This window comes from Engystomops pustulosus, chromosome 1 (genome assembly GCF_040894005.1).
Source record: "Engystomops pustulosus chromosome 1, aEngPut4.maternal, whole genome shotgun sequence".
Lineage (NCBI taxonomy): Eukaryota > Metazoa > Chordata > Amphibia > Anura > Leptodactylidae > Engystomops > Engystomops pustulosus.
Genome location: NC_092411.1, coordinates 203,207,913 through 203,232,185, shown reverse-complemented (window position 1 = coordinate 203,232,185; position 24,273 = coordinate 203,207,913). Strand labels below are relative to the sequence as shown.

The 24,273-nt window shown below is 42.7% G+C and overlaps 1 protein-coding gene across 1 annotated transcript in view; it reads left to right on the top strand.

Moving 5' to 3' along the window:
• Positions 1–872: 872 nt before the first annotated feature.
• Positions 873–24,273, top strand: part of DNAJB14 (DnaJ heat shock protein family (Hsp40) member B14) — a 30,880-nt gene continuing 7,479 nt past the window's right edge. The window contains exons 1-6 of the mRNA XM_072118446.1: positions 873–1,160; positions 14,449–14,614; positions 21,146–21,291; positions 21,978–22,163; positions 23,211–23,305; positions 23,466–23,575. Coding sequence (XP_071974547.1) covers positions 1,028–1,160; positions 14,449–14,614; positions 21,146–21,291; positions 21,978–22,163; positions 23,211–23,305; positions 23,466–23,575 — 836 coding nt within the window. The 5' untranslated portion in view covers positions 873–1,027. The remainder of the gene's footprint in view (positions 1,161–14,448; positions 14,615–21,145; positions 21,292–21,977; positions 22,164–23,210; positions 23,306–23,465; positions 23,576–24,273) is intronic.

Sequence of the window (24,273 nt, the reverse complement as noted above, 5' to 3'; positions counted from 1 at the left end):
CAGCGGTTTCTGGGTTAAATGAAAACATGGTCCAGCATCAGTTCATCATGAGCAAGCTAAAGGTATTTGTGGGTCAGAAGGGTCATTTTGAAGTGGTAGGTTTCCTTTAAGAACACCTGACTTACATACGACCCCTAGTTACAAACGGACCTCTGGATATTGGTAATTTATTGTACTTTATCCTTAGGCTACAATAATCAGCTGTAACAGTTATCACAGGTGTCTGCAATGAGGATTTATTGTTAATCCTGGTTCTTATGACAACCCAACATTTTTAAAATCCAATTGTCACAGAGACCAAAAAAAAATTTGGCTGGGGGTTACAATGATAAAGTATACAGTTGCTACTTACATACAAATTCAAATTGGTGGGGTGAGGTTTCCATAAGTGGGGGAGCTGCTAGGGGGAGGTTACAATAAGAGGGTGCTGTTGGGGGGACAATAAGAGGGGGGGGGCACAGTATCACAGGGGCTACAATGTGACAGGAAGTTTAGGACACAATGTGAAGGGGAGAAGGTGGGCAACATTAGGGGGGAAATTATACTGTGTGGGGGCGCAGTAAAAAACATGGCTTAGGACAAAAACACGTTGACTTTCACTTCTAGGAAGGTTGTGAGGTATAACTAAATGGTGGCTTTTGTCTCATATGACAATGTATACTTTTTCTGGTGGTGTGCGGAACTATGTGGCCCCATGATTTCTATGTAGACCCCTGAGCCCCAGCATTATAAGGGCACATGGCAGGAGATGGCCCTGTTACAGAAAGCACACCAGGAGCTTCAGGTACTACTTCCAGGAGGACATTGTGTACATAGAGACACGTACGTCTCTCCACTTCCGTGTACATGACACATTGTGGGCGTGGTAACGTGTGCGGCAGCCACACAGAACACAACCTGAGGGAGTAGAATGATGGCGGCTGAGAGGAGGAGCTGAGGGAAGGCAGATTGACTCCGCCCCAATATTCTCCCTACCGTAGTGTCGTCTGACCTGCCGGGGCCGGCGGAGGAGAGGAGCCCCGGGACCATGGAGAGTAATAAGGATGAAGCTGACCGCTGCCTGCAGATCGGGAAGTCGGCGCTTCTTGCCGGGGAGCGGGACAAAGCACGGAAATTTCTCAGCAAGGCGGAGCGGCTGTACCCGAGCAGCGAAGCCCGAGGTAAGCGGCCTGTCTATAGGAGTCTACTGTATGGAGACAGATAGAGTCCATGTATCCATAGCCTCACGTATGTTTCACATGTAGAGGTCATAGATGCGGAAGGAGGATGCCTTAGCACAAGATACATACATGTCTATGATGTGACACATCAGCTGTGCTCTCACCTCACACACAACATACATGTCATGTTACATATAACATATGGAATGTGCTGCACCGCCTGTCACATACACCAGACCTCGCTTCCTGCTTCCTGCCATATACAAGGGACCTCTTCTGTGATGCAGGATGATATGCCAGAGAGTATACAGGCCCCTATGGTCTTCCTATAGACCGTACTAGCCTCCTGGAGCAGTGTACATGCCCCTATGTTCTTCCTATAGACTTTACTAACCTGGAGCAGTATACAGGCCCTATGTTCTTCCTATAGACCTTACCATCCTCCTGGAGCAGTGTACATGCCCCTATGTTCTTTCTATAGACCATACCATCCTCCTGGAGCAGTATACAGGCCCCTATGTTCTTTCTATAGACCTTACTAGCCTCCTGGAGCAGTATACAGGCCCCTATGGGCTTCCTATAGACCGTACTAGCCTCCTGGAGCAGTATACAGGCCCCTATGGGCTTCCTATAGACCATACTAGCCTCCTGGAGCAGTATACAGGCCCCTATGTCCTTCCTATAGACCAGTGATGGCGAACCTTATAGAGGCCGAGTGCCCAAACTGCAACCCAAAACCTCCCTTATTTATCGTTGGTGCCAACCGAAAATTAAAGCAGTAACTTATTGCTCCCTGTTCAACAACTTTCAATCATATTGGCCTCCTGAGGACAGCAACACAGTAGAAAGATGGAAAAATTTTTATCATTTTAGCTTCTTTCCAGTTCCCCTCTGGGGCCAGCAGGAGGTCCTCCAAAAATAATTCGACCCTGTCTAATTCTCCCTCTTCCTACAGTCCCAAGTAAGTATCAAAATATGACTGAAAGCAGCATCTGTTAAGTTGCTTGGAACTGCAGGAAGATTCTTTGAGTTCTGTCTGGTGTGCTGGGGCGATGGCCCGGGTGCCCACAAAAAGTGCTCTGAGTGCCGCCTTTGGCACCCGTGCCATAGGTTCGCCACCACTGCTATAGACCGTACTAGCCTCCTGGAGGAGTGTACATGCCCCTATGTTCTTCCTATAGACCTTACTAACCTGGAGCAGTATACAAGCCCCTATGTTCTTCCTATAGACCAGTGATGGCTAACCTATGGCACTGGTGCCAGAGGTGGCACTCAGAGCCCTTTCTGTGGGCACTCAGGCCATTACCAGAGATGACTCCAGGTATCTTTCTGCAGTCCCAGACAGCCCAGGACTTGCTGTGCACAGAGCTATTTTAAAGTGACAGCTCTACCTGGGACTATTTTCTGCTTTATTGGTGTCCTCAGGTGCTGGTATCAATGAAAACTGTGACAGAGAAGGGAGTATAAATCACAAATTAAATTTCTGTGTTGGCACTTTGCAACAAAGACCCGCTTATTTATCGCAGTTTGGGCACTCGGCCTCTAAAAGGTTTGCCATCACTTCTATAGACCTTACCATCCTCCTGGAGCAGTATACAGTCCCCTATGGGCTTCCTATAGACCGTACTAGCCTCCTGGAGCAGTGTACATGCCCCTATGTTCTTTCTATAGACCTTACTAGCCTCCTGGAGCAGTATACAGGCCCCTGTGTTGTTCATATGGACTAGACTAGTCTACTGGTGCAGTATACAGGCACTCTATGTTCCTCCTATGGATCAGAAAAGCCTTCTGGTGCAGTATACAGGCCTCTGTGTTCGTCCTATGGACCAGACTAGACTACGGGTGTATGGTCTTCCTCTAGATATTACTAGCCTCCTGGTGCAATATACATATCCATATGTTCTTCCTATAGACCAGACTAGCCTCCTGGTGCAGTATATAGGCCCTATGGTCTTCATACAGACCTTACTAGCCTCCTGGTGCAGTAGATATGCCCTATGGTCTTCATATAGACCTTACTAGCCTCCTGGTGCAGTATATAGGCCCTATGGTCTTTATATAGACCTTACCATCCTCCTGGTGCAGTATATAGGCCCCTTTGTTCTTCCTATAGACCAGACTATCTTATTGGTGAAGTATACAGGCCACTTTGTTCTTCCTATAGGCCTTACTAACCTCCTGGAGCAGTATACAGGCCCCTTTGTTCTTCCTATAGACCTTACTAGCCCCCTGGAGCAGTATACAGGCCCCTATGATCTTCCTATAGACGTTACTAGACTCCTGGTGCAGTATACAGGCCCCTATGTTCTTCCTAGAGACCTTACCATCCTCCTGGAGCAGTATAAAGGCCCCTATGTTCTTTCTATAGACCGTACTAGCCTCCTGGAGCAGTATACAGGCCCCTGTGTTGTTCATATGGACTAGACTAGTCTACTGGTGCAGTATACAGGCCCTCTATGTTCCTCCTATGGACCAGAAAAGCCTTCTGGTGCAGTATACAGGCCTCTGTGTTCGTCCTATGGACCAGACTAAACTACGGGTGTATGGTCTTCCTCTAGATATTACTAGCCTCCTGGTGCAATATACATATCCATATGTTCTTCCTATAGACCAGACTAGCCTCCTGGTGCAGTAGATATGCCCTATGGTCTTCATATAGACCTTACCATCATCCTGGTGCAGTATATAGGCCCCTTTGTTCTTCCTATAGACCAGACTATCTTACTGGTGAAGTATCCATGCTTTCTGTGTTCTTCCTTTAGACCAGACTAGCCTTCTGGTGCAGTATACATGCCCTATATGTTCTCCCTATGGACCAGAATAGCCTAATCAGGCTGTGCTGCATATGGAGGCACCTATTTCCACCTTTTAGTGTGAAGTCAAATGACAAGTCACAGGGTAGGTGGTTGGTCCTAACCACAGATCAGAATTGATGCATTCTTACCATATTATACTGGGTAACTTCAGGGGTGCGTTCTGTGACGTTGTCCAAAAAGTCATGGGTGTGGGGGGGGCGTGGGGGATTTATCATACTGATGCAGTCTCATGCCAACATTAAAAAAAATTGTGTTGCAGTATCCGGAAAAAGGGAGGCAAATACTGGAGGAGCTACTAACGTGGCACACTCCCAAATTAGCCAGAAAAACACACATAAAAAAACAATGTTAGTGCTCTAACTCCACAATAAAATGTTAAGAGGAACTGGGTGAGACCGTTCTGTGGAACTCTCAATCTTAACATTTTATTGTGGAGTTAGAGCACTAACATTGTTTTTTTTCATGCCAACATTAAACTAGTATAGTTTAATATAGTGTAAAGTATAATATAGTGAGTTGGTTATACACTGCTCAAAAAAATAAAGGGGAAACCTAAACAACACAATGTAACTCCAAGTCAAAAACACTACTGTGAAATTAACCTGTTATGAATCAAATGATCGCGCTATTGTGCAAATGCACGTAGAAATGAGAGATAAGGTACTGATTAAATGCATTTTGGGGTGATGCCACATGTCATATTTTTGGACCATTTTAAGGCATGCTTTTTTTAATGGTAACCATGGTTTTTTGGCTGCTTTGGACCCTTTTATCTTAAATTCTAGAAGTGTAGGCAGCTGTGAAACAGATTAAAACCAGCTGAAAACACATGCTTGAAAACGGTCCAAAAACGTGACGTGTGGCATCACCCTTAGGAAGCGCAACTCTAGCGGAACATGTGATTGCAGCCTTAATCTTGGCCTGGTTGCAATACGTTTACATAGTGTTAACAGCATTTAAATTGCATTAATGTAAATGCAAGTAGGCCAATCCCCCCCCACGGCCCTTGAATTGCCTTTCAAAATGCAACTCAAATGCTTTGTGTGAACCCGGCCTTAGGAGAAACTTGCTAACTTTAAAGGGGTTTGCCCATGAAATGAAGTTCTCAAAATCCCCTTATGATGTCTACACATCATTTTTAACCCCCTTACTTTACAATATTTATTATTGCTAATTTAGCTCCTATCACTCAGTGATTGTGTAAGATTCCATAGTGTGGACGAGGACTCTCTGAGTAGACACATTATGATCCCTCTAGTGCTGTGAGATGCTGTGTGCTTAGATTATCAGGGTACAAGGTTTATCTATACTTTCATTTAGCTTCTGAACTTTGTACTAGTATCTGACACACAGAAAAAGAGATGAGACAGATCAGAGATGAAATCTATGAGATGCATATAACACACAATGACACTCTCAGCTCTTTTATATCTGAACTATTAAAAACACATTGTCTCCCCTCCCACCCCCACAAATAAAGATGCTGACTGCTTCACTATTTTTTTCCGCTATTTGATAATGGAAGGGGGAACCTAACCTTTCTGAATGCAGGTGTGAACTGAGCCTAAGGGTGGTGGCACACGTGGCGTTTTGAACCACCCTGAGTGTTGGAGGTGGAAGTGGCTTGTCTCACACAAAGTTTACAGCTGAATGTATAATGTAGAATGTATCTAACGCTTCCTGCCAAAGTTCCACGTGTCGGCAGCTGTCATGTAGCCAAGGACTTTCAAATGATAAATTCTGCTGTCAGATAACACACGGTGATGATTTGTGGAGCTCAGATACTGAAAAGAATTTGGCTAGCTGCAATGTTGAATGGCTACATTCTTTAAAAACTCTTTATACTGTATATAGTTAGTAGTAGAATGGGTAACCAAGATATGACAAAACATCATAGGTTGCAACACTTACAGACAATGCTATATTAAAATGATGTTAGGTAAATTATAGTGTTATAAATGGCATGGCTACATTGAGGTCCTTCTAAGAAAAAAAACTTAAGGTGATTTAGGGCTCTTTCACAGTGGCTTGTATTTTCACTGATCTGTTGTCCATGGAAAAAATTATGAAACGTGTACTATATATATATATATATATATATATATATATATATATATATTATATATATTTTTTTTTTTTTCTTTTTTTTTCCGTTCATTGATGCGGATCACGGAAAAAAAACTGAAACGTCTGCTGAAAAACATTGGTTTTTAGATTCAGTTTTTGATGCCCAAACTAGGAATGGAGTAAACTGGAGGAGGAGCAGCAGCACCTTTCTATTATTTGTCTCCCCTCATTATCGTTCACACCTGTTTTTGGCTCCAAAAACTGCATCTGTAAAACTGAACGTGTGGACGCACCCTCAGGCCGGCGCCACACGTGGCGCTTTTGTCTGCGCTTGCAAATGCAAACGCAGACAATGTCGCGCCCACCGGGGCGGGCCTCGGCCCAATCGCATCGGTGTTTCTATGGAAACGCCTGCGATCGGGAACGAGACGCCGGTGTTTCGCGTTAAATTAACGCGAAACACCGGCGGCTCGTTCCCGATCGCAGGCATTTCCATAGAAACGCCGAGGCCCGCCCCGGTGGGCGCGACTTTGTCTGCGTTTGCGTTTGCAAGCGCAGACAAAAGCGCCAAGTGTGGCGCCGGCCTTAATCTTCAAGGTTTTATTTTATTTATTTTTTTTGCGGACACAGAGACAAAACGTAGACAAAACTGATCCATTGTTAACCCCTTATCACCGACACTAGTTTTCAGCTAAATGACCAGACTCGATTTTTCAAATCTGACAAGTCTCACGATAATTGGTTATAACTTCGGAACGCTTTAACATATACCGGTGATTTTGAGAATGTTTTCTCGTGACACATTGTACTTCATGTTGGTTATAAAATTTAAGTGATAAGTTTTGCATTTCGTTCTGAAAAAAAGTGAAAATTTGGCAAAAGTTTGTAAAAATTCTTCATTTTCCAAGTTTGAAATGTTCTGGTTTCCAGACAAGATGTAAAACTACCCAAAAAGCTTGATAATTAACATTTACAGAATATCTGCTTTATGTTGGGATGATATTTTATGCATCCTCTCATTTTTCTAGGATGTTATGAGGTGCAGAACTTTAGGTGCGATTTTTCTTATTTTCATGAAAATTGCCAAAACTCACATTTTGAGGGACAACTCAGCTTTCAAGTGACTTTGAGAGGCCTAAATAATAGTAAAACCCCATAAATTACCCCACTATAGAAACTTCACCCCTCAACGTATGTAAAACAACTTCTATTGTCTATTAACCCTTGTTTCACATGGGTTAAAAAATATGGACCTGCGATTTAGAAACTATTGAATTTTTTGGAAAATACATTCATTTAGGCCAAAGCATTTTTTCCCCCCCTGCTCACCGTAATGTAAAAGTAATATTTTATCTTTATTCTCTGGTTCATTACGATTGCGGTTTTACCTCATTTATATAGTTTTTCTTATTTTTGCTTAATTTTCCTGAGCAAAACCAATATTGGAGAAAATCGCATTGTTTTGACTATTGACAACTTTTCAGGGCCATAACTTCTGTATTTTTCTGTTGTCAGATCTGGTTGAGGGCTTATTTTTTGCGAAAACAGTTGTTCTTTTCAGTCGTTTTAGAACATTTTTTGTGATGGTGTTTGATGAAAAATTGTATATTATGGGAAGTTTTCCGAGTTTTTTTTTTAGGTAGTTCATCGAGCGGGTTCAATATTGATTTAGATTTATTGTACAGATTAATACGGACGCGGTGATACCAAATATGTATGTTTTTGTGTTTTATTTACTGTATATGCATTTTATGTGTTACTGGGGAGATTATGGGACTTTTATTTTATTTATTTAATTATATTATAAAAAGTTTTAATTTTTTTTTAACTTTTTTACATTTTCTACTTCTTGGCTTGAATAAGCGATCATACGATCGCTTATTCAAGCCTTTACACTGCAATACACTTGTATTGCAGTGTATAGTGTAAGTAACTGAGCATGCTGCGCATGCTCAGTTACTTACAGCCGGGTCCTGCCAGGAAGGCAGGACCCGGCGAGAAGAGGAGCCGACAGCCCCGGGTCACTCGTCGGGACCCGGGGCAGCGGCAGGAGGGATCGGATCCCCCGGTAAGCACACCGGGGGGGTCCGATCCACGGGGGACACACTTGCACGCCGCGGTCATGCTTGACCGCGGCGTGTAAGGGGTTAAACACCCGGGATCGGAGTTTTTCCGATCCCGGGTGTTAGTGCCGGGTCTGGGCTGTGATATCACAGCCCGACACCGGCACTATACTGACCCGATGTCCCGAAATCTTCTTCTGACGCGGCGCCGTAGAAAGGCGTCGCGTCAGAAGAAGTACCCTTAATGACCGCCGTAGAATCCCGATAGGGCGGTCATTAAGGGGTTAAAGCATACGCAGCACCAATGCCAATGTGAAAGAGCTTTAGGTTTAGTACACACGTGTTTTCCATCACTAAAACGATAACAGAACTCTAATGGAAGCCATTAAAAGTCCATTGAATCAACTCATAACTGAGCAGATCTGTTAGATTACTGTTATTAGTGACGGAAGATACTAATAGAGGTCTGAAAGTGCCACTGAACTGGGCTAAGCCTGCATGTGGCAACTGCTTGGAGGGGAAGAGCTTATTCTTAACATTTAAAATGTGACAGACCCTGGAGCATGTGGAAGGTACATCTGAATAAAATACAAATGTCTTTGCACTTATTGGTGATGCCATCCATAGGATTAACATACCAGTGCAGTGATCCAGAGAACAGGTCAGACGGCCATGTGTGGGCACAGGTAGAAATATTTTTGGTCCACCTCATAACACCTTGACAGCTTCCTTGGTCACACAGAATATTTGTGTTGCGCTGTGTTTTCCATGCAGCCTTTAACTCTCTTGTAACCAGGTTTAGAATACCCTTTAAGACTGTAATAGCGTCAGAAGAAATCTTCAGTAGGGACCACCTTATTATTTCAGTTCTGTACCTGTTCCACATGTGTTATATAGGGTCCTACTTTCTGTTTATTTTGGAATCTGTTTTGTACAAGTTTTAGTTTGTATGTAAACACTCGCAGTTTTTCACAAGTAACAATAGGTTGTGACCTGAACAAGTTTAACCCCTAGGGGACGCAGCCTCTTTTGGCCTTAAGGACGCGGTCCCATTTTTCAAATCTGACCTGTGTCACTATAAGTGGTTATAGCTTTGGAACGCTATGAGATATCCAGGGGATTTTGAGATTGTTTTCTCGTGACACATTGTACTTCAAATTAGTTTAAAAATTTGGATGAAATCTTTTGCGTTTAGTTATGAAAAAAACCAAAATTTGGCAAAAATTTGGAAAAATTCTTTATTTTCAACATTCTAAATTCTCTACTTTTGATGCAGATAGTCATAGCACCCAAATAAATTCATAACTTACATTTCCCAAATGTCTGCTTTATGTTGGCATGGTTTTTTAAGATTCCACATATTTTACTAGAATGTTATGAGGCTCAGAATTTAGGTATCATTTTTCACATTTTTTGTAAAATCACCAAAACCCGTATTTAGATGGACCTGCTCACCTTCTAATTGACACCGAGAGGCCTAAATAATAGCGAGACTCATAAATTACCCCATTGTGGAAACTACACCACTCAATGTATGAAAAACCACTTTTAAGAAGTTTGTTAACCCTTTAGGTGTTTTATAGGGGTTAAAACAAAATGGAGGTGCAGTCTGCAAATTGTAATATTTTTTCACAATACACTCATTTTGGGTGGAAAATTAAACATTTACAATGGATTAAATTAAAAAAGGCTCCACAAAGTTTGTTACCCAATCTCTCCCGAGTACACGGATACCCCATATGTGGTGGTGACCTGCTGTATGGGCGGACGCCTGGGCATAGGAGGGAAGGAGGCGCCATCCAGATCAGATTTGCTATGTCACATTGTACAGGCTATAATTTTTTTCTTTTTTTAATGTGGACCTATAGGGGCTTATTTCTTTTGCCACATGAGATGCACTTTTCTGGTACGTAATTTCGGGGAATCTATAGGCTAATTGGTGAGATTTTATTAACTCTTTGTTGGTGGAGGAAATGAAAATCATCACTTTTTAGGAAGATTTTTGTTTGTTTTTTTTTTGGCCGTTTACCATACCATAAAAATAGTATATTATTTTTATTCTATGGGTCGCCACGATTACGAAAAGACCTCATTTATATAGATTTTTTATTTTTCCCATTTTTACTGAATAAAAAGTAATTTGGCAAAAATGTTGTTAATTTTAGCATCACCGTCATTCATATGCATAACTTCTTTATTTTTTGCCTCACAAATCTGTTTAAGGGCTTATTTTTTGCGAGAAGGATGGTTCTTTTTAGTGGTCTTATTTTAGATTGCATAACATTTTTTAAATTAATTTTTAGAGCATTTTTTATAGGGTATTAATTGAAAATTGTCTTTTTTTTGGAGCTTTTTTGGGGGTTTTTTTAACGGGGTTCACTTTGCGAATCTAATAACAATTCTGTTTTATTATTCAGATTGTTACGGACGCAGGGATACCAAATATGTGGGGGTTTTGTGTATTTTATTCAATTGTACTGAATAAAAACCAATTTGGAGAAAATCTTGTTCATTTTAGCATCACCATCTTTTCATATGCATAACTTTTTTATTTTTCGGCTGACAAATCTAGTTAGGGGCTTATTGTTTGCGAGAAGAGTTGTTCTTTTTAGTGGGCTTATTTTGGAGTGCATAACATTTTTTAAATCACTTTTTAGAGCATTTTTTATAGGGTATTAATTAAAAATGATCTTTTTTCGGAACGTTTTTGCGTTTTTTTTCTACGGCGTTTACCGTGCGGGTCCAGTAACGATTCGGTTTTATTATACAGATTGTTACGGACGCGGCAATACCAAATATGCGGGTTTTTTTGTGTTTTTGTGTTTTTTATACTTTATTAAGTGTTTTTATAGGAAAGTGACATTTTAGGGGCTTATATTTTAATGTATTTATTTTTTATTTATTGTAATGTGATAACTTTAGTGTTTTTTACTTTTTTTTACTTATACATACTTGAACTTAAACCAGTGATGCTCTGATCACTGGTTTAAGTCCAATACACTGCTCTACAATACTATTTTATTGTAGAGCAGTGTAAACTGTCTGAGCAAGCTTGCGCATGCTCAGACAGTTTGCAGTCAGACCCGGAAGGGGTCTGGCTGCCATGGCAACCGGGCAGCTCCGAGGCACATTCCAGTCCTCGGAGCTGCCCAGAAGTGGATCGGATCCCCCGGTAAGCGGCACGGGGGATCCGATTCACGGCGCAGACACCCTTACACGCCGCGGTCATGCTTGACCGCGGCGTGTAAGGGGTTAACACCCGCGATCGGAGCCGGCTCCGATCGCGGGTGTTAGCGCAGGCTGTCAGCTGTACTAGACAGCTGACAGCCGCTGCTTCTGGTGCCGGCTCCGTTCGCGAGCCGGTGCCAGAAGCAGGACGTTATAGAACGTCCCCGTGCGCTCAGTATGTAGCCTCGGGGACGTACTATAACGTCCTGGTGCGCCTAAGGGTTAAGACAGTTTAGACAGACTCGGGCGATGTGATGACATGTCTTCTACCTTAGTAATAGGACCCTGAGCTTTTACTAATTGATTAACACTTTACTGAGCTCTTGGCTAGAGTTCCCTGAGCTCTGCCAGTCAGGTGCTGGGGGCCAATAAGGTTTATTCATTCCTAGTGGTTGCTGATTACCGATCATATGCATTTCAATGGAAACACATATGTGATCAGGCTGAGCGTTTGCATCACCTGCAAGTGACCATTTATGACCAGTGATGGAATAGAAAGAACATGGACACACAATTCTGAATAATAAATGAGATTATCTCCTCTTTTAAAGTCTAAGGGTGCGGTCACACGTCGCGTTTACCGCATGCGTTAAAAAACGCATTGGAATAGCTGGAGAGTGATTTGCCTAATTAAACACCTCTTAACACTTGTGTTTACAAAACGCATGCGTTAACCGCGATGTTAACGCATGCGTTAACAATGCGTTAACAACCGCATGCGTTAACCGCGATGTTAACGCATGCGTTAACAATGCGTTAACGGTTGCGTTTTGTAAACACAGGTGTTAGCAGCTGTTTAATTAGGCAAATCACTCTCCAGCTATTGCAATGCGTTTTTAAACGCATGCGGTAAACGCGACGTGTGACAGCACCCTAAGGGTGCTGTCACACGTCGCGTTTACTGCATGCGTTTAAAAGCGCATTGCTACAGCTGAAGGGATATTTCCCTAATTAAACAGCTGTTAACGCTTGCGTTTACAAAACGCAAGCGTTAACGCATTGTTAACGCATGCGTTAACATCGCGGTTAACGCATGTGGTTGTTAACGCATGCGTTAACCGCGATGTTAACGCATGCGTTTTGTAAACGCAAGCGTTAACAGCTGTTTAATTAGGGAAATATCCCTTCAGCTGTAGCAATGCGTTTTTAAACGCATGCAGTAAACGCCATGTGTGTCTTCACCATTAGGCCGGCGCCACACAGGGCGCTTTTGTCTGCGTTTGCAAACGCAAACGCAGACAAAGTCGCGCCCACCGGGGCGGGCCTCGGCCCGATCGCATCGGCGTTTCTATGGAAACGCCTGCGATCGGGAACGAGACGCCGGTGTTTCGCGTTAAATTAACATGAAACACCGGCGGCTCGTTCCCGATCGCAGGCGTTTCTATAGAAACGCCGATGCGATCGGGCCGAGGCCCGCCCCGGTGGGCGCGACTTTGTCTGCGTTTGCGTTTGCAAACGCAGACAAAAGCGCCCTGTGTGGCGCCGGCCTAATGGTGAAGACACACATGGCGTTTTTGGGCCGTTTTTACTAAGTGCGTTTTCAGATCGTTAAAAACGCATGCGTTAAAAAACGCATCCGTTTTTTAAAAACGCATGCGGTTTTTGAAAACGCATGCGTTTTTGTCCGTTTTTCATTGCGCAATTTCGGAAAAACGGACAAAAACGCATGCGTTTTCAAAAAACGCATGCGTTTTTTAAAAACGGATGCTTTTTTTTTACGCATGCGTTTTTAACGATCTGAAAACGCACTTAGTAAAAACGGCCCAAAAACGTCATGTGTGTCTTCACCCTTAGGGGGACATTTACTATGGCGTTTCCGCCAGTTTTGTGGCGCTCTCTCACTGCATGTTCTGCTCTCAGACCTATTTATTAGCTGGCGGCGCCAGAAAAAATGCCTTTTTCCGTCTGCTCCGACTCTTCTCCGAAAAGGGGCGTGGCTTTGGCGGAGTGGAAACTCAGACACAATTAATATGTGTCGCAGCCCTTTTTGGGCGCTGTAAACTGGCGGAAAGTAGACCAAAAGAAAACTGGTCTAGCAGGGACTGTTGGACACATTTCTGGTGCTCGGGACAGATTTTGGTCCCGGGACAGAAAATGGTCTCGGCGCCAGAAATGTCTCTGCACAGCTCCACAATGTGTATCTTCTTTCCCAGAGCAGGTCGGTAAGAAAGCCAATGCAGACACCGACACTTTAAGTAAATGTCCCCCTAAGGGTGAAGACACACATGCCGTTTTTGGGCCGTTTTTACTAAGTGCGTTTTCAGATCGTTAAAAACGCATGCGTTTTTTAAAAACGCATGCGTTTTTTGAAAACGCATGCGTTCTTGTCCGTTTTTCCGAAATTGCGCAATGAAAAACGGACAAAAACGCATGCGTTTTCAACGATCTGAAAACGCACTTAGTAAAAACGGCCCAAAAACGCCATGTGTGTCTTCACCCTAAGGCTGGTGCCACACGTGGCGCTTTTGTCTGCGTTTGCGAACGTTAAATTAACACGAAACACCGGCGGCTCGTTCCCGATCGCAGGCGTTTCCATAGAAACGCCGATGCGATCGGGCCGAGGCCCGCCCCGGTGGGCGCGACTTTGTCTGCGTTTGCGTTCGCAAACGCAGACAAAAGCGCCACGTGTGGCGCCAGCCTAAGGGTGAAGACACACATGGCGTTTTTGGGCCGTTTTTGGGCCGTTTTTTACTAAGTGCGTTTTCAGATCGTTAAAAACGCATGCGTCGGTAAGAAAGCCAATGCAGACACCGACACTTTAAGTAAATGTCCCCCTAAGGGTGAAGACACACATGCCGTTTTTGGGCCGTTTTTACTAAGTGCGTTTTCAGATCGTTAAAAACGCATGCGTTTTTGTCCGCTTTTCATTGCGCAATTTCTGAAAAACGGACAAAAACGCATGCGTTTTCAAAAAACACATGCGTTTTTAAAAAACGGATGCGTTTTTTAACGCATGCGTTTTTAACGATCTGAAAACGCACTTAGTAAAAACGGCCCAAAAACGCCATGTGTGTCTTCACCCTAAGGCTATTGGAATTGATTGAAATGTAATTGATTATAAAATATATCATCCAGTGTTTCTGATGGTTTTAATGTTTTGTTGTTTTTTTAAAGACCTACTAGAAAAGCTTGAAAAGCAGGGTGGAGCGTCAGCAAATGGACCAAACTGTGCAAAGATGTCCAATGGGGTCGACTCGAATAAAACCAGTGCTGAGAAGGACCGCACCTCAGGGGACAGTGGTAAAAGCTTTACTAAGGAACAGGTGGAAGGTGTAAAAAGGTATATATTTGCAGTGTTATGTTCAGACAACATGTTATAGAGTGGAAGGAGCTGATCTACAGTTTGAGAGAAGTTTCAGTTCAACCCATTTTATATTTCTGTTTTCTGTATGCTTGGAAATTGTAGATAAGTCATGGCCAGCCTACCGTGTACAAATGTGGATACAGTCAGTAACACTTAAGACTGCCTCTTTGATGCCTCTACAGTTTCAAATGTTGACGGTTTGAGGGTGCGACCACGTATTCAGTCTTTCAGATGCAGTTTTTGATGGCCAAACCTGGAATGGAGTAAAAGTAGGAGGAGCAGCACCTTTCTCTTATTTTTCTCAACCCATTGTCATCCACACCTGCTTTTGGCTTCAAAAACTACATCGGAATCACTGAACGTATGAATGCACCCTTACTTGAGACCGGTGGCACACGTGGCGTTTTGAACCCGTTTCTAAGCAGTCTGTTAAAAAATCAAATGAGTAAAAAGCACATCAGTTTTTAACAGGTTTTACCAATTATCTTAATTAAAAGTGGTCATGCGTTTTTTAATGGACTGCTTCGAAACGGCCCAAAAACGGGTTCAAAACGCCACGTGTGCCACTGGCCTTGGGCAGATGGATGCATGAATTCACAATGGCTACAGATGTTTCTGAATAAAGAACATCTCACCTGATGCATATCTCTGCATGGCTTGGCGTTGGCAGCACTGTGGAGTTTTTGTAAATTGTACTTGCCAGTACATATGGATCTAGTGAAGTACACAAATCATGATGGTTTACTTCCATATTCTGGTGGCAAAAAACGCTCGAATGTGTGGTTTGTGCACAAAATGCCATTGTTTTCATTGATTCAATTGATTATTCGTCGCCATGTTACAGGTAGGTCCTAGTTTTACCGGCATTCACATGCCATGAACAGATTATGTCATGAATCCTCTAACAATAAAAGCACTAGGCAAGCTAATATTAATAATCCCTAAAAATTATGTTTTGCATCATTTTTACTTTTTCCTTAAAGGAAACCTACCACTTGAAGTGGCAGGTTTCTGATGGAAATACCAGGCACCAGCTCAGGGTGAGCTGGTGCCGGAGCTTATTTTAGTTAGTGTTTTAAACTGCGGTATCGCGGTTTAAAACACTTTTTAAACGTTATAGCCGGCGCAGGCAGGTACGCGCTCGGCGCTTACCGTGTACGCGGCTCTCATTCACTTCCTATATAGCCGCGCGCACGGTAAGCGCCGAGCGCGTACCTGCCTGCGCCGGCTATAACGTTTAAAAAGTGTTTTAAACCGCGATACCGTGGTTTAAAACACTAACTAAAATAAGCTCCGGCACCAGCTCACCCTGAGCTGGTGCCCGGCATATCCATCGGAAACCTGCCACTACAAGTGGTAGGTTTCCTTTAACGGGTTTTCCTGGAAAGTCCTAAGGAGCTGTTGACTCCATTCCGACTCAATTCCCCAAACTTCGATTCCGACTCCAGCTGCACCAAAATGGTCGACAACACTGACTCCACAGTCCTGTGTTCTAGGTCACTTTGGCAGTGCTTGAGAGAGGATTTACTTTTGCTGTTTTGGTGATCTCCAGTATTAGGGTGATGTCACACATGGCGTTTTTCGGCCGTTGCACTAACTAAAAACGGCCCACAAACGCCATGTGTGACATCACCCTTATTATATGCCCTGGGGGGTCTCCAGTATTATTAGTTTTATGCTTTGGGGGTCTTTAGTATTTTAAGCCTGCTTTGTGGTCTCCAGCATTATTACTGCTCTGTGTCTGCATTATTATTGTGTACTCTGAAAGCAGTATCTGGTTTCTGTGGTGGCATTTTGTGCTGTACTGCGGGTGTATCTAGGGTTCTGGTTACTGATGCGGCCCATTAAAGTTAAGCAGTATGACAATTTGGAAAGGGGAAAGAGTATGAGATGTGAGTGTGAATAAAATATAACTTTTATTGTTTCCAAAATAAGAACGAGAGAAAAAAATGAAATTCTCCAATATTGTTGTGCAGTTGTAATCTACAAATGTATTCAGGCAGTTTGTTTAAATAAAAAATTAAGATACCCAGCTCACTTCTGCCCCTCACATATCACCCTTCTCATACCATATCCCCAAACAAACCTAAACAAAAGATTGGGTGGAATCTTTAGCCAACACAGGGCAGGGCATTTTATCTGCGTTGACTTAAAGGGAACCTGTCACCAGGAGACCCATTTTTAGCACTCCCCCAGTCCCCACAGAGCATAGTACATACACTGCCAAAGTTTTTTTTGTATAAAAAAAAATAGGTTTTACAGAAAAAAGATATGTTATATTCAGAGGTCGCACTAACATTTTTCCAGAAGGGTAAAAATACTCCTCTCACCATTTTTGAGGAGTATTTTTACCCGAGGAGGAGTATGAAAATTTGGGTAGCACACTGCGCACACAGCACACACTACACTCACACACTGCGCACACAGCACACACTGCGCACACACTGCACTCACACACTGCGCACACAGCACACACTGCGCACACAGCACACACTACACTGCGCACACACTACACTCACACTGCGCACACAGCACACACTACACTCACACTGCGCACACAGCACACACTACACTCACACTGCGCACACAGCACACACTACACTCACACTGCACACACAGCACACACTACACTCACACAGCACACACTACACTCACACTGCACACACTACACTCACACTGCACACACTACACTCACACTGCACACACTACACTCACACTGCACACACTACACTCACACAGCACACACTACACTCACACTGCACACACAGCACACACTACACTCACACAGCACACACTACACTCACACAGCACACACTACACTCACACAGCACACACTACACTCACACAGCACACACTACACTCACACTGCACACACTACACTCACACTGCACACACTACACTCACACTGCACTCACACTGCACACACTACACTCACACTGCACACACTACACTCACACTGCACACACTACACTCACACTGCGCACACAGCACACACTACACTCACACTGCGCACACAGCACACACTACACTCACACTGCGCACACAGCACACACTACACTCACACAGCACACACTACACTCACACAGCACACACTACACTCACACTGCGCACACAGCACACACTACACTCACACGCCGGAGGCGTTTAAAAGACGGCGGCGCGCGGGCGCCGCCATCTTTTTTACGATCGCCGCGCCCCCGAACGTCATCGGGGGCCGGCGATCGGTTGCCATGGTAGCCTCGGGTCTTCTTTTGACACGAGGCTACATGGCTTATGCAGGTTCGTTACAATGAGCCAGTGGCTCATTGTAACGTATGACCTGCAAAAATGCCATATATTGTAATACTGTAGTATTGCAGTATATGGTAAGAGCGATCTGACCATCTAGGGTTAATGTACCCTAGATGGTCTAAAAAATAGTGAAAAAAAAAGTTTAAAAAATAAAAAACATTAATAAAATATTAAAAGTTCAAATCACCCCCCTTTCCCTAGAACGGATATAAAACATAATAAACAGTAAAAATCACAAACATATTAGGTATCGCCGCGTCCCAAAATGCCCGATCTATCAAAATATAAAAACGGTTACGGGCAGCGGTGACCTCCGAGGCGGGAAATGGCGCCCAAATGTCCGAAATGCAACTTTTGCACCTTTTTACATAACATAAAAAATGAAATAAAAAAATGATCAAAATGTCGCAGACCTCAAAATGGTAGCAATGAAAACGTCGCCTCATTTCGCAAAAAATGAACCCCCCACACATCTCCGTGCGCCAAAGTATAAAAAAGTTATTAGCGTCAGAAGATGGCAAAATTTTTTTTTTCTTTTTTGTACACATTCGTTTAATTTTTGAAAATGTATTAAAACACAATAAAACCTATATAAATTTGGTATCACCGCGATCGCACCGAACCAAAGAATAAAGTAGGCGTGTTATTTGGAGCGAAGAGTGAAAGTCGTAAAAACTGAGCCCACAAGAACGTGACGCACGTGCGGGTTTTTTTCAATTTTTCCACATTTGGAATTTTTTTTCAGCTTCGCAGTACACGGCATGTTAAAATAAATAACATTACGGCAAAGTAAAATTTGTTACGCACAAAATAAGCCCTCACACAGCTCTGTACACGTAAAAATGAAAAAGTTATGGATTTTTGAAGTTGGAGAGCGAGAAATGAGCTTTCAAACCCTGCGTCCTTAAGGGGTTAAATTGATCTCATGTACCATAAACATCAGGGCTAATACAGGGAGCTTTTCTGCCCAAATATAAGGTCCTCCATTTACCTGACAGAGGACAAATATAAACGTTTGCCTGCACCTGGTAATCCACCTGTCTTACACTGCATGTGCAGTGTGAATGTCTCATGTCTGTACTGTTCTATGTAACTACTGTGTATGCAATAACTTAATCCTTGCAAAAGTGCACAACCACTATAGGTGAAACGCCACAGTCTTCACTGTGGCTGTGAAATAGGCAATGTACATATTTTAATTACACACTCACAAAATTCTGAAACCGCTCACCGGGACCCAGGAACCACACTGCTTAGTCCTGACTCCCACAGCTCCCGCCGTCTCCAAGCTCCGCCCACAGCAAGTGCACAGTCAGGAGGGGCTTGAGTAATATACAAGGTTGAGGGGCAGGCGTGCAGCCAATAACAAAGCCCCATACACGCTGCTTAACATCAGCAGTGTGAAAGGAGCTTGGTTATTGGCCTTGTGCGCAGAGCGGTGCGCGGCGATTCTCATTATGATCGCGAATCGCGATCCTGCAAATGAGCGCGTCGACCCGCGCGCTACACATGATAATCGCCATGCGTACTTTTACGCATGGCGATTATTTTGGGGGGTAATCGTGCCTCATCACGCGTCATAGACGCGTGGTGAGGCGTTAATGCGACCTCTGGTTATATTGTAACTTTCATTAGCATCTGCTGTGTGACTAAGCAGTTGCCAAATGGGAGTGGCTGGAAAGGAGCAGTCCCCCCCCCCCCTTGGGAAACATGTGACCTTTTCAAATATATGAATAACTCCCCTCACTCGGGATTGGCTGTAGAGGAGCAGGGGGCGTCGCTAAGCCAAGTGATGGATGTTTTCATATATTTGAAAAGGTCACATGGAGAAGCAATTTCCCAAAGGTGGGGGGGGGGACTGCTCCTTTCCAGCCCCTCCAAAAAGGCAACTGCCTAGTCACACAGCAGATGCTAATGAAAGGTACAATATAACATATCTTTTTTTTCTGTAAAACCAATTTTTTATACAAAACACTTTGGCAGTGTATGTACTATGCTCTGTGGGGACTGGGGGAGTGCTAAAAATGGGTCTCCTGGTGACAGGTTCCCTTTAATGATTTAGGCAGCTAGGTCATAAAATAAAATATCCAGCTACCTAGCTCACTTTTGCCCCTCATATACCATACTCCTTATTCTGCATTACATTAGGATATAAAAGAATAAGAGGGGGGTGAAAGTTTTCAATAAAGGGTCCCCCTCCCCTCAGTACACATCCCTGTTCAAAATAACAAACATGGATATTTTAGTGAATAATCACAATAACAAAAATATAGTATTTTTCGGACTATAAGGCGCACAAAAAATCCTTTTGATATTCTCAGAAATCAAAGGTGCGCTTTATAGTCCAGGGCGCCTTATATATAAACCTTACATACAGACAAGAAAACTGTTTCCAGCTGGATATCCAGCTGGAAACAGTTTTCTTTCACTTCAATCGTTGTTTGCACCTGTGGCCGAGGTTGTCCGTGCTGGAGTGTCCAGAGTCAAGACAATGAGGAATGTCTAAACGGAGAAGGTGAGCTGATTTCACAAGATTTTTCTGTGATTGTTTTTATACTTACAGACAACAGCTGCCTTGAACTGTGCACAGGTCTGCCACCTGCTGGTCATTCATCCTTATAATCAGGTGCGCCTTATAGTCCAGTGTGCCTTATATGAACCTAGGTGTTTTAGCAGGCATTTATTTATGGTGCGCCTTATAGTCCGAAAAATACTGTATTGGAAAATGAAATTTTTTTCAAACTTTTATTTTGGAAATAATAAGTTACATTTTATTTACACTCACATCTTGTACTCTTTCCACCTTCCTCAAGTTTATGATTACCAGAGGGTGGTGTACACCAGTGAGTTTTTCAGTAATTGGAACAGTCTATATAATTTTCGAATGACAATATGGCCCTTGGGCCAATAAATGTTGGTCAACCCTTGCCTAAAGATCAGGAACAGAATACACATTTAAAGAAAATTTTGAAATTTTATCATTTATGTTTTTATGTATTTATGTTTTTGGAGTCTTTTTATTACGACTCCACAGCCTTGGTTGCCCAGGGACTTCACTACCTATATTGTCCTGTGGTCAGAGGAGGCCACTCATTGGCTGAACAGAACTTGCATATAAATGGGGCTTCGTATTAGGGTTGAAGTAGGAAATGAAGGGATTACACATACAGTACTACAGTGTTTTATTTTTCTGTTTGAATATCTTGTCTTGTACAGGATAAAAAGCTGTAAAACCTATTATGAGGTCCTAGGAGTGAGTAAAGATGCAGGAGAGGAAGACTTGAAGAAAGCTTATCGGAAGCTTGCACTTAAGTTTCATCCTGATAAAAATCATGCTCCAGGAGCCACGGAGGCCTTTAAGAGTAAGCAAAACTACTACAGTCACACCACATGTGCATCATCATCTTCAAATCACATGGTCAGCTTTCCAAGAGGCCCTGCAATGCAGAACCCTTGTGGAAGCATCAAATTCTCCCTCGCAGCAGGATCTTAAAATAAACAACTTTATTTTTTTTGTTTTAAGAAGGCGGATAGATATATATATTAGTTTTTTTTAAATCTTTTATTCATTATAAAAATTACAAATTCCCTTTAGCTTTTTCTCTGTGCCCAGAAACACAACAAAAAAAGCCTGGTATACATACCCCGGTCTGGAGCTCTCAGCGCCTGTGCACTGATGTAGTACATCTCGTTTTCACTGCGCATGTGCAGATAAGACCTAACTTGCTGATTGGTGGGGATCTGGGTGATGAGACCTCCGCAGATCATGAGAACCGGGGGTCCGATGTACTCAAATTGGCTTCTGGAGATGAACGGGGCAGCCCGGCCATGTGCTTCCAGCTGCTCTGCACATGTTTGGAACGATGAGGGGTCTAATGGAGGGGGTGGTACATCAGACCCCCTGTTTTAGTGATCTCATCACTGATGTTGCTGATGTTACATTTCAATCTGGACATCAATGGCTTGAGTTATACCCATACTCTTCTCAGGGTGGGTATTGGGGTCTTTTGATCGTCTACGTCATTCAATTCTTTCTTTTTTACTTCAGAGATTGGAAATGCATACGCCGTACTAAGCAATCCAGAGAAACGCAGGCAATATGACCTTACTGGCAGCGAGGAGCATGTACATGGCCACCACAGGAACGGTGGATATGACTACCACAGGGGATTTGAAGCAGATATAACTCCAGAGGATCTTTTTAATATGTTCTTTGGTGGAGGTTTCCCTTCAGGTATGTCTGATGTCTAAACACAAACTAGTAAAATACACCATCAATGTTCCCTATTTACTTGAATACAAAACACTGCCGGTCAGGAACGTTTTAAAACCATTTTATTTCTTATCCCTAAAATACTGGATACGAAATAAAATTGTTATAACATCCCACTTTCACTATTTTGTATTTCTGATGTCTAACCCACTTTTTACCACATTTTTAAGTGTTCAGAATGTTTTATTAAAATTGGCTCAGTAGGAAGGGGCCTGGATTAAGGAAAAATTGGCATAGCTTGAGCTGTATCATTGGGGGAGATGAACTAAGCAAAATGCACCAATCTGGCATAACATATGCTTAGGAAACTTTATTACCTGTGTTGTGTTACCCTTTTTCAACACTTTTAAATTGGTAGGAAAATGGGTGTGAGTTATGGGCGAAGGGGTGACTTTACTAAAGTGGGTGTCGTCAAATGGGAACGGGTTCTGCCCATGAAGCATGAACCCGTACGGTCCGTGGTTTACGGACCAAACTCTGCAGGTGTGAAACTGCCCTATGACTGTCTACTTTTTATGTTAACATGTTTTTGTATATCTCCCCAAGAAAATCCACCTAAATTTGCTGCATTTTCTGACATAAAAGAAACCATGATGGTGTAATATTAAACTGGACCAGATTTATTGTCCCGCATAAAACACTGTATTAGATCTGGGACAAATGATGACTATTCACCAGGGGCAACATGACCGGCCGCCAGCACTATTCACTCTCAGCAACGGAGCTTAAAATTTAAATGAACCCAAGTGCCACATTTCTGTAGAGATCTCCCCAGTAACCAGCCACTCTGGTTTCCTCTCGCATTTACCCCATTACTGCATAATTCAGCACAATGGCTTTTCATTTAACGAAAACCTGTCAGGGCGATTTGGGACACTAAACCAACTACAGGCCCTTTTGGACTTTTGGTTTAGTGTCCAAAATTGCCCTGTTTTAAATGTCTGTGCTATTAAAATGTCTATGTGCTGTATCGGGAATATTATATTAATGTATGTGTTCTATTATCAGCAAATGTTCGGACATTTTCCAATGGTCGGACAACATGTAACCAGCACCAACATCAGCATCATAGCGGTTATGAAAGAGAAGATGAGAGGGGAGATGTAAGTATCTCAAACAGTTTAAGGAAGCATTTTCAGATGTGAAAAGGGTGATGGTGTAGAAAGTCGAGACAGTTTTTGGGGACAGCTTTCTTGAAATATTTTGTGTGTGCAATTTGTAATTTCTGTTCCTTTTTTTTTTTTTTTTTTTTTATACCAACAGGGTGGCTTCTCCATGCTTATCCAACTACTGCCCATAATTGTATTGATACTTGTGTCTTTGCTTAGTCAGTTATTGGTCTCCAATCCACCATACAGTTTGTATCCCAGATCGTAAGTAAAGCCTTGAATTTCTATGAAACGTTAACAATAATTTTATCCAATGTGCTTACATTTATTCAACTTTTTTTTTTTTTTGTCTTATTCACTAACCATTAGAATGAGATGTAAGGACCATTTGAATATTATGCCTTCTGGAATCATGAAAATGGATTTCTACAGTTTACAGAATCCATAAATAAAATAAGACCAAGGCAAGAGGTTCACATAAGTTCTGTTTCTAGCAATAGCTACTCCTCTGCCTAGTGTCCTTCCATCGAGCTTAGTGGCAAAGCTCTTAGAATAAGCCTCTACCCCTTCCCCACCCTTCTAAAATATGTTCTTATAGCGCCATCATATTCCACAGCATTTTACAAATTATGGGAGACTTATACAAATATAATATTACATTATAGAGTACAAACAGTCATATGGCACAATAGGAGTGAGGGCCCTGCTTGCAAGAGCTCAATATCTATGGGGATGAAGGGGTTGACACAAGCTATAAGAGCTTGTATAATGCTCCAGCCATTCTTTATAAGGGAACAGTATAAAATAATTTGATAACAATTCTGCTGCTTGAACCAGCCATCAGCCGCCATCTTTTATATACAAAGTCTAAGGTGAAAGTGACTGCAGAGAAGCCTGGAGCTTGGTATATAACCAACGGGAGGACGACATAGGATGGATAAGTGAAGAGAGAGTTGACGTGT